The sequence below is a fragment of the Trifolium pratense genome, linkage group LG4 (assembly GCF_020283565.1).
Source record: "Trifolium pratense cultivar HEN17-A07 linkage group LG4, ARS_RC_1.1, whole genome shotgun sequence".
Classification (NCBI taxonomy): Eukaryota; Viridiplantae; Streptophyta; class Magnoliopsida; order Fabales; family Fabaceae; genus Trifolium; species Trifolium pratense.
Window position 1 is genome coordinate 22903154 of NC_060062.1, and position 11767 is coordinate 22914920.

At 35.5% G+C, this 11767-nt stretch overlaps 2 protein-coding genes across 2 annotated transcripts; both read left to right on the forward strand.

Annotated features, from left to right (window-relative positions):
- The first annotated feature begins 1614 nt into the window (after positions 1–1614).
- Positions 1615–2753, forward strand: LOC123922309 (abscisic-aldehyde oxidase). Its single transcript, XM_045975038.1, has 4 exons — positions 1615–2127; positions 2214–2312; positions 2434–2532; positions 2718–2753. The coding sequence occupies exons 1-4, from the start codon at positions 1858–1860 to the stop codon at positions 2751–2753; spliced, it is 504 nt and encodes a 167-aa protein (XP_045830994.1). The 5' UTR covers positions 1615–1857.
- A 2310-nt stretch (positions 2754–5063) lies between these two features.
- LOC123924030 (indole-3-acetaldehyde oxidase-like) lies at positions 5064–11554 on the forward strand. Its single transcript, XM_045976795.1, has 10 exons — positions 5064–5342; positions 5852–7540; positions 7641–7900; positions 8151–8363; positions 8488–8706; positions 8910–9875; positions 9960–10055; positions 10178–10276; positions 10653–10842; positions 11216–11554. The coding sequence occupies exons 1-10, from the start codon at positions 5186–5188 to the stop codon at positions 11431–11433; spliced, it is 4107 nt and encodes a 1368-aa protein (XP_045832751.1). The 5' UTR covers positions 5064–5185; the 3' UTR covers positions 11434–11554.
- Positions 11555–11767: the final 213 nt, after the last annotated feature.

Sequence of the window (11767 nt, forward strand, 5' to 3'; positions counted from 1 at the left end):
ACAAGAAAAGTCAAAAGAACCAATCAGTAGTGATTCAAAGGATGATATTTGGTTCCTTGATTCTGGTTGCAGTAACCATGTGGTGGGAAAGAAGGAATGACTACTTGATTTTGATTCTGAATTCAGAGAATCAGTAAAGCTCGGTGACAATTCAAAGATGCCAGTCATGGCAAAGGGCAATTTGAAATTGTACATTAAAGGAATTGTGCAGGTGATAACAGGTGTGTATTATCTTCATGGGTTAAAGAATAATTTGTTGAGCATTGGACAACTACAACAAAAGAACTTGACAATTGTTTTTTCAAACAATAATTGCAAAGTGTATCATGAAAGCAAAGACTTGCTTATGTCCACAGAAATGTTTGCCAATAGAATATATGTGATACATGCTTCAGTAATCACTCCCATCTGTCTTCAAGTCACAAAAATGGATCAAACTCTAATGAAAAATAAAATAATAGTTGATATTTGTTGGTGCAGCATCTGGTGAGCCTCCCTTGCTTCTAGCAGCTTCTGTTCACTGTGCCACAAGATCAGCAATCAAAGAAGCAAGGAAACAGCTGCTATCATGGAGCAATTTAGATGGATCAGATTCAACATTTCAGGTGGGGGTCCCTGCAACAATGCCTGTAGTAAAGGAACTTAGTGGACTAGACATTGTACAAAGATACTCGAAATGGAAAATGGATAACAAGTAAAAAATACCTCAATCACAACAAATCATTATCTTGTAAATGAAAGCTAAACATGTTGTGAGGATTAATTTAAAATCACGAATTAATGAACCGGTGCATGCTGTGAAAAACTGGAACCAGAGAGAAACTTGAACCGGTCATTAATTAATGAATCGGAGCATACATGATTTTTTTGATGAAAATCTGTTTTTGATTTGTTTTTTTTTTTAAAGACAGATTTGTTCCTACTTTTAAGGCTTATATATATTTGTATAAATAGAGGTTGTTATATGCGTAGAAAAATAAAAGATCAAGGGAGAACAAATTGAGATTAGGATTTGCCAAATTGAGATTAGGTTCTTTGGAATGGTAGGTTGGTAGTTGAAGAACTTCTATTGTCATTATTATGCACCAAAACACGTTCATTATTTATGTTTGGATACATTCATCTATATGTGATTTATTTTATGGCATGCCAATTGCAGGCTGCTGCATCTTGTGCACTCGCAGCACACAAATTACAGAGACTGCTAAGGATGTATCTAAATCGAAAAACTGATATGATAATGGTTGGTGGAAGGCATCCAATGAAGATAACATACAATGTTGGATTTAAGAATAACGGGAAGATTACTGCATTACACCTTGAGATATTGGTCGATGCTGGGATTTATCCTAACGTTAGTGCAATAATGCCGTACAACATAGCCGGTACGCTTAAAAAGTATGACTGGGGTGCTCTCTCTTTCGATATAAAGTTATGCAGAACAAACCATCCTAGTAGATCTGCAATGAGGGCCCCAGAGGACTTGCAAGGATCATTCATCACCGAAGTTATAATAGAAAATGTTGCAGCTACTCTTTCGATGGATGTAGATTCTGTTAGAAACATTAATCTTCACACATACACAAGTCTTAAGGAATTCTATGATGATTCTTGTGGAGAACCACTTGAATATACAATGCCTTTAATTTGGAACAAGTTAGCTGTTTCTGCATACTATGAACTGAGAGTAAACAAAGTGAAAGAGTTTAATAGTACTAACATTTGGAAGAAAAGGGGAATATCTCGAGTACCGGTGTTGTATGACCTGAACGTAAGACCATCGCCAGGAAAAGTTAGCATCTTATCAGATGGTTCTGTTGTTGTTGAAGTTGGAGGAATTGAATTGGGTCAGTGTCTATGGAAAAGGTGGTGAAACAAATGGCTGCATTCGCACTCGGTACGATTCAATGCGATGGAAGTGGAAGTCTTTTGGATAAATTTAGGGTTGTACAAGCCGATTCATTGAGCTTGATTCAAGGAGGATTAACTGCTGGAAGCACTACATCAGAGTCAAGCTGTGAAGCAGTTAGACTTAGCTGTAATATCTTGGTTGAAAGACTAAAACCTATCAAGAACAAACTTCAGGAGGAAATTGGTTCTATCAAGTGGGAGAATCTTATTCTTCAGGTAGCTAGTGTAAAATAATAAAAGAGCTTGCTTTCAGCATTTATATACTTATGCATGTTACTGACAATTCATTCGATAACGTACAGGCATACATGCAAGCTGTGAATATATCAGCATCTTCATATTTTGTACGGAGTAAAAATTCCATGAAGAAGTACATTAATTATGGTGCTGCAGTTAGTGAGGTGAGTTTGTTTCTTATGTATAACATCGCGAATGTTACTTGTGTGATATTGTCATTCTACCGAAGTAAACGAACCAAATAATCATATGATTCTATGCTAAATAATGGAAACCTTTTCTCAGGTGGAAATCGATCTTCTGACAAGAGAAACCAGATTTCTGCAAACAGATATTATTTATGATTGTGGTCAGAGTCTCAACCCTGCTGTGGATTTAGGACAAGTAATACAAACGCGCGCGCGCACGCGCGCACACACACACACACACACACACACACACACACACACACACACACACACACACACACACACACACACACACACACACTCGTATATATTATAGCATCGACACTTCTAATTGAAGGCGTGTCCAGGAATGGAATGTTTTGGTTTGTTTTCATGAATCAGTTTATTATGTTGCCAAATATGGAAAAATTCCGTTGATAATCTTACAATTTTATCTTGAAGATTGAAGGATCTTTGATCGTTCATACAAGGGTTAGGCTTTTTCATTCTTGAAGAATACGAAAGAAACCTTGATGCTTTGGTGTTGCAAGATGGCACATGGAACTACAAAATACCAACAATAGACACTATTCCTCAACTCTCTTCAAAGGGTATGTGACCTGAGACTTTTCCAATAGAGGAAATGTGGTTAAATTCAAACTAACTGTTTATCAGAATGAACCTGTTTGGTAACTCTAATTTAGGTTCTAAAATCAGTCTCTAAAAACAGTCACAAAGTTGATAGCTACAAAATCATTTGCTAGTGATTAGCAACTAGTATTTCACTGACAAATCAGTTTAACTAATTTGAATAACATAATTGAGAACAATGTTGTCAATTGCACATAGTGGAAAATAACAGTTTATTCAAATTCTGATATGCATTATTGCTTTAATACCTCTATTTGACAACATTTTGTACTAAATAACATATTTTTGAACAGTAGCAATTTGTTCGATCTCGAATGAAAAAAAAAAATAATAGTTGATATTTGTTGGTGCAGCATCTGGTGAGCTCCCTTGCTTCTAGCAGCTTCTGTTCACTGTGCCACAAGATCAGCAGTCAAAGAAGCAAGGACACAGCTGTTATCATGGAGCAATTTAGATGGATCAGATTCAACATTTCAGTTGGGGGTCCCTGCAACATTGCCTGTAGTAAAGGAACTCAGTGGACTAGACATTGTACAAAGATACTTGAAATGAAAAATGGACAACAAGTAAAAAAATACCTCAATCACAACAAATCATTATCTTGTAAATGAAAGCTAGACATGTTGATCAACTTAAAATCAGGAATTTATGAACCGGTGTATGCTGTGAAAAACTGGAATCCAAGAGAAACTTGAACTGGTTCATTAATTAATGAATCAGTGCATGCGTGATTTTTAGTATAAACAGAGGTTGTTATATGCACAAAAAATTAAGAGATCAAGGGAGAATTAATTGAGATTATGATTTGCAACCACTAAATCTAGGGTTTTAGAACGAAAAAAAAGTGGTTTTCTCTTGGTACAATTCTAGGGGTTGAGCAAATTATCTTTGTATTCACCTTATGAAATATTAAATCATTGAGTCTATTGGCCATGAGTAAAGATTGGAAGATGGTAGAATTAGAATTGAAGACTAATTCTTGTTATAGCTTTTGGGATCTCGTTATAACGAAACTCATCGATATAGTGGAACAGAGGGCTGCTCTCTCCCACCAGATGTAGGTCATGGTTGGACCAAACTGGGTAAAAAAAATATCACGCGTTTCTTTTTATGGTGTTGCTAGTTTTATTGTTCGTGATTATTATCGCGTTCCTTTGATTATTGGTTGCCTTTAATTTTGCTCCGCGCATCCAAATATTATTGGTGTGAGTGTGACTAATTCGAATTCATAACAATTGACGCTCACCATGGGACAATCTGAATAAATCATTAAGTGAGCACCAAAGGTACCAAGTGAGACATTAAGAAGTTTACCGACAGTAAGGACTTCGTGTTGGGGTTGATTACAATGTAAGTTTCACATTGCTAATGAAGGAAAAAATATCAAGAAAATTATATTTGAGAAGCACTTGTAAACACTTTAAGTTTATATTTGTGTTGTTTTTCTTTTCTCTTATGCTCTTGTTTAAGAGTATTTGAGATGTAGTTCAAATATTTACTTTGGAGAGTGTGGATGTACTGGAGCATGGGGTGGTTGAGAGTGAAGTCTATGTATTGTAACAATTTTCACATAGTGTTTATTCTCCGGTTGTCGGTTTTGTATAAGCATTGAAGAACGAGACTCTTATGCTGGCACATCTCAACATCTACTATGTGCGTTACCTAAGTACTTTGAAAATTTCAAAGATACTATCATTGGTTAGTGTTACTCAATTTAATTGGCTTTGGAATGGGAAGTTGGTAGTTGAAGAACTTCTAGTGTCATTATTATGCACCTGAACTCAATCATTTTTTTTTGTAAAGAAGGAATAAATAACCTCATCTGATTCTAAACGTGCAACGAAACTTTGAATATATAAAAATAAACAAACAAAAATGGTGCTACCACTCACTTATAGCCATCACTCTATCATGTTATGTTATGACAAAATCTCTGATTGAAAATGATATGATATACCGGTTCCCTGCTGTCCACCACACACACACACACACACACATATATATATATATATATATATATATATATAGTAGTGTGCAAAAATATTGGCCCACACAATATTTGTATTATTATTATTATGTTTAAAATAAAAATAACTTTTATTAAAATAATATATGATTGAAAGCCTTATCCAGCTACTACTTACTATAATAGAAGCACAACTTGAACTGACAAATAAGAGCTGTCTGAACTCTGAAAACTGAAAAACAGTTAGTGAAATATGGATGTGAAGAACAGTAGTGAGATTCAAACAAGTTTGGTATTTTGTGTTAATGGTGACAAGTTTGAGTTATCCAAAGTTGATCCATCAACCACTTTGCTTGAGTTCTTGCGTACTCAAACTAGATTCAAGAGTGTCAAACTTGGTTGTGGTGAAGGTATATCAATATCATATATCCTATCAATTTTTCTGCCTGATTTGGATTTTGAATATTTTTTTATATTTTTATTTCAATAGCTTGATATGGAAATCATCATTTTTTTCTCTCTATGTTTGACTTTGTATTTTTTAAAGTTTCAGCAATTTTGGTACTGATTGTGATGAATTCTCATTTCTTTTTGTTTCAATAGGATTAGTTTATTTAAATAATACTTTATGATTCTGAATGTTGACTTGGTGAAATTAACAAATTCTGAGTAGTGTTACATATTGAAACTTGGACTACTTTAATCATAGTTTAGAGCCTAAGGATATTTATATATACAAATCTGTACTCAGAGTTACATATTTGTATATTGAAACTTGCCGTGTAGATATTTGTGCAGAGATTTTAAGAAATACAACAAGAAATCATCGTAAGATGCGATTCGATGTATGCGTAAAATCATAATAACCCTCAATTTCTTTTCAACTTTATACTTCATGCTTTGACATGGTTGGTTGTAGGTGGTTGTGGTGCTTGTGTAGTTCTAATCTCCAAGTATGATCCGTTGCACAACAGAGTTGATGATTTTACTGTGAGTTCTTGTCTCACGCTACTTTGTAGCATACATGGATGTTCAATAACAACTAGTGAAGGCATTGGAAATAGCAAACAAGGATTCCATCCAATTCATGAAAGATTTGCTGGATTCCATGCTTCTCAATGCGGTTTCTGTACTCCCGGAATGTGTGTTTCCCTCTTCGGCGCTCTTGTCAATGCCGAAAAGAGCAGTTCTCCAGAGCCACCGACTGGTTTCTCAAAAATTGCTGTTTCCGGGGCTGAAAAGGCCATTGCAGGTAACCTTTGTCGATGCACAGGTTACCGACCGATTGCTGATGCCTGCAAAAGTTTTGCAGCGGATGTTGATATGGAGGATCTCGGGTTGAACTCTTTCTGGAGAAAGGGAGAGAGCAAAGAAGGAAGACTTAGTAAGTTGCCTCGATATGATCACAATCACAAGAATATAGAATTTCCTATGTTTTTGAAGGAAATCAAACATGATTTGTTCATAGCTTCTGAGAAACATAGTTGGCACAAACCTGCTAGCTTAAAAGAGCTTCAAAGTTTATTGGAATTAAACCATGCCAATGAAATCAAGATAAAAGTTGTTGTTAATAATACTGGTATGGGATATTACAAAGATAAACAAGGCTATGATAAGTATATTGATCTAACTGGAGTTTTGGAGCTCTCAAAGATTAAAAAGGATCAATCAGGGATTGAAATTGGAGCTGCAGTTACAATAACTAAAGCTATCGAAGTTCTAAAGTTTCAAAACAAGAATGATTTTAACTCAGACTTTGTAATGATACTTGAAAAGATTGCTGACCATATGAACAAAGTGGCCTCGAGGTTTATTCGGAACACGGCCAGTGTAGGTGGTAATTTGGTGATGGCACAAAAGAGTAAGTTTCCTTCGGATATAGCTACTATACTTCTTGCTGTGGATTCAATGGTTCGCATAATGACTGGTTCAAAGTTTGAATGGCTTTCTTTGGAGGAATTTCTGGAGAGACCACCTTTAGGTTTGGAGTGTGTGGTTTTAAGCATTAAAATTCCTAGTTTGGAAACTATGAAAAGCGAATCTTCAAATACAAAAAGTAGAATTCTCTTCGAAACTTACCGAGCTTCTCCTCGGCCGCTTGGAAATGCACTTTCTCACTTAAATGCTGCTTTCCTTGTTCAGGTGTCTCCATGCAAGGATAGTGAAGGAACCATTATAGATACTAGTAGGTTGACTTTTGGTGGTTTTAAGACTAAGCATGCAATCAGAGCTAAAAATGTCGAAGAATTTTTAGCAGGAAAGTTGTTAAGTGTTAGCAATCTGTATGATGCCATCAACATGCTTACAGATACTGCCACTGCTAATATACCTCACGATGAAGCCTCGAAAAATGCTTACCTTTCGAGTTTAGCAGTAGGTTTTCTTTTTCAGTTCTTTAACTCGTTGATTGATAGTCCTGCAAAAATAAACAATGGTTATTTAAATGGACATACTCATTTGCCTTTGGTTGAGGCGTCTCAGAATCACGTTCAGCCTAACATATTTCCTACTTTATTGTCGTCCGGGAAGCAAATCCTTGAATCAGGCAGTGAATATAGACCAATCGGTGAGCCAGTCACAAAATCCGGCGCTGCATTACAAGCATCAGGTTTGTTTAGACAAAGTTTTGAATTACATTCAGATGAAAGTTTCCTTGATTATGCATTTTGATTGAAATTTAAAAATATTAAACATAATTTCACATACAGGTGAGACTGTGTTTGTGGATGACATTCCATCACCAATAAATTGCCTACACGGAACATATATTTATAGTTCGAAACCATTGGCAAGGATAACAAGTATAAAACTCAGACAAGAGTTGGAACTTGATGGAGTGAGGGGCATCCTTTCTAGTAAAGACATTCCTAAGGGCGGGGAGAATCTTGGAGCAAAGAGTATATTTGGTTCAGAACCTTTATTTGCCGAAGATATTGCTAGATGTGTTGGTGAACGTCTTGCGTTTGTGGTGAGTGCTTAAATCCCTTATTTTGATCCAAAATGTATGATCTTCTGTGAAGAAATTCTTTCCAGTATATTTCAGAGTTTCAATTCAAGTACAAGCACTAACTCGTATATACAGACTGTTCTAAACCTTACGAGCCTGATTAATCGACCGTATACAAACAATTACAAATATACGTTATTTACAACATTCTGTTTCATTATTTAGAGATTTGATACAATGCTTTAACATTTTCTCTGGATGGCTTCTTTAGGTTGCAGATACTCAGAAACTGGCAGACATGGCTGCAAATTCATCTGTTGTTGATTACAGTGTTGAAAATCTTGAACCACCTATCCTAAGTGTTGAAGATGCTGTTGAAAGATCTAGTTTTTTTGAAGTTCCTCCATTTTTATGTCCAAAATATCAAATTGGTGATGTATCAAAAGGAATGGCTGAAGCAGATCACAAGATTGTTTCTGCGGAGGTAAACACACAGAATAAGTTTGTTTGTGGTTCTTGATATAATGTTTAAATTAGCTTATGAATAATGAATGTTTTTGTTTACTCATCAAACATATTCACTGTCATCATCTATCGATGAAACTCAGATAAAACTTGGATCTCAATACTATTTCTACATGGAGACACAAACCGCGCTCGCTGTACCAGATGAAGACAATTGCATTACTGTTTACTGTTCAAGTCAATGCCCTCAGTCGGTACATTCTACTATAGCAAAATGCCTTGGTATTCCTGAAAATAATGTTAGAGTCATTACAAGAAGGGTTGGGGGAGGTTTTGGAGGAAAAGGTGCACGATCTGTAGCGGTAATCTTTTAGTTGTTTTTAATTTCTCTTCTTACAATTTTTTTTCTTTATTATAAAACTTCAATCACTTTCTTAGTATGACTATGTGTCTGTCAAAAAAACTTTGTAAAAATGACTCTGGCTAAAAGTGAGTTGAAGGCATAGTGATTTATGTTTGGATACATTCATGCATACATGATCATTTTATGTAATGCAATTTGCAGACTGCTACATCTTGTGCACTAGCAGCGCACAAATTACAGCGACCGGTCAGGATGTATCTAAACCGAAAGACAGATATGATAATGGTTGGAGGAAGGCATCCAATGAAGATAACATACAGTATAGGGTTTAAGAATAATGGGAAGATTACTGCATTACACCTTGAGATTTTGGTTGACGCCGGGATTTATACTGATGTTAGCGTAATAATGCCGCGCAACATAGCCGGAGCACTTAAAAAGTATAACTGGGGTGCTCTATCTTTGGATATTAAATTATGCAAAACAAATCTTCCTAGTAGATCTGCAATGAGGGGCCCAGGGGACTTGCAAGGATCATTCATCGCCGACGGTATTATAGAAAATGTTGCAGCTACGCTTTCGATGGATGTAGATTCTGTTAGAAGCGTTAATCTTCACACCTACACAAGTCTTAAGGAATTCTATGATGATTCTTGTGGTGAGCCTCTTGAATATACCATGCCTTTAATATGGAATAAGTTAGCTGTTTCTACAAACTATGAGCTGAGAGTAAACAAAGTGAGAGAGTTTAACAGTATAAACATTTGGAAGAAAAGGGGACTATCTCGAGTACCGGTGTTGTATGAGCTGAACCTAAGACCTACTCCAGGAAAAGTTAGTATTTTATCAGATGGTTCTGTTGTTGTTGAAGTTGGAGGAATTGAATTGGGTCAGGGTTTATGGACAAAGGTGAAACAAATGGCTGCGTTTGCACTCGGCATGATTCAATGCGACGGAAGTGGAAGTCTTTTGGATAAAGTTAGGGTTGTACAAGCTGATTCATTGAGCTTGATTCAAGGAGGATTAACTGCTGGGAGTACTACATCAGAGTCAAGCTGCGAAGCTGTTAGGCTTAGCTGCAATATCTTGGTTGAAAGACTAAAACCTATCAAGAACAAGCTTCAAGAGGAAACTGGTTCTATCAAGTGGGAGACTCTTATTCTTCAGGTAGCTAGTGTAGAAAGAAAGAGCTTACTTTTCAAAATTTATATATTTATACATGTTACTGACAGTTCGTTCGTGAACGTACAGGCATACATGCAAGCTGTGAATTTATCAGCATCTTCATATTTTGTACCTAGTAAAAATTCCATGAAGTACATCAATTATGGTGGTGCAGTTAGTGAGGTGAGTTTGTTGTTTGTGCATAACTTACTGAATGTTACTTCTGTGATATTATCATGCTAGACATATTACCGATGTAAATCAACTAAATTATCATATGCTAAATGATGAAAATTGATTCTCAGGTGGAAATAGATCTTCTGACAGGAGAAACCAGATTTTTGCAAACAGATATTATTTATGACTGTGGACAAAGTCTCAACCCAGCTGTGGATTTAGGACAGGTAATACAAACACATACATATTTTAAGCCCTATGTAGCAATGAAACTTCAAAATTGAAGGCGTGTCCAGTGTCTGATACATGTGGTTACATTCAACCACTTTCATTTTCTTAAATTATTATCTGTGTGTATGTGTCATTGTCGTATCCAGTAGTACCAAGTTTCCTTTTTGGTGTCATGCCAGCCAAAAATTGTTCACTACTAAATGATTATTTGCATTCTCTTATATAGTTGCAACAACTGATTTTATAAAAAAATAAAAAATAATTGTGAAATGCAGAAGGAATGGAATGTTTTGGTTTGTTTTCCTGAATCAGTTTATTATGTTGTCAAATATGAAAAAATTCTGTTGATAATCTTACAATTTTATCTTGCAGATTGAAGGATCTTTCATACAAGGGTTAGGCTTTTTCATGCTTGAAGAATATGAAACAAACCTTGATGGTTTGGTGTTGCAAGATGGGACATGGAACTACAAAATCCCAACAATAGACACTATTCCTCAACAGTTTAATGTTGAAATCCTTAACAGTGAGCATCATCAACATAGAATTCTCTCTTCAAAGGGTATGTGACCTAGGACTTTTCCAATATTTAAGTATTAAACTTTTGTATCCACATATGTTTTTCCCCTCATAATGCATATAATTATATGCATTTGGAACAAGTAAAAATCATTTCAACTAATTTGAATAACATATATGAGAACAAGTTGTCAATTGCCGATAGTTTGGTCAAATTATGATACACAATATTACTATAATGCCACTATTTGACAACACTTTGTACTAAATAACGTATTGCAGAACAATAGCGATTTGTTCAAATTCCACTATGCTATAACACTGATATAGCCACTATTTAAAAATGTTACTTTAGACTGTTAATAAGATAGAGAAAGCTCAACTTAGTTTGGTAGTAATTGATATTTGTGGTGCAGCATCTGGCGAGCCTCCCTTGCTTCTAGCAGCTTCAATTCACTGTGCCACAAGATCAGCTGTCAAAGAAGCCAGAAAACAGCTCTTATCATGGAGCAACTTAGATGAATCGGATTCAACATTTCAGTTAGGGGTCCCTGCAACCATGCCTGTAGTAAAGGAACTCAGTGGATTAGACATTGTACAAAGATACTTGAAATGGAAAATGGACAACAAGTAAAAAATACCTCAATCACACACATCATTATTCTGTAAATGAAAGATAGCCATGCCAATGCATTATTTGTAGCAATAATCAAGTTATATAATTAGATGAATTTCATTTGAATCTTGTTATTAAATGGGACTTGCTTGATTTACTCAATAATTGACGTATAGAAAAGACTGTAAGTACTATGTAGAGATAAGTAAAGTCTGACAAAAAATTGTTCTCGCTGGGAATTGAACTCGGGTTCTCCCGAACAATTCGTCCTAGGGGACCTCGATAACCACACTTGAGCCCAATTCTTGGTTAATACACATTATTTAAGGAGTTTTTCTTGATCTAGATGAGT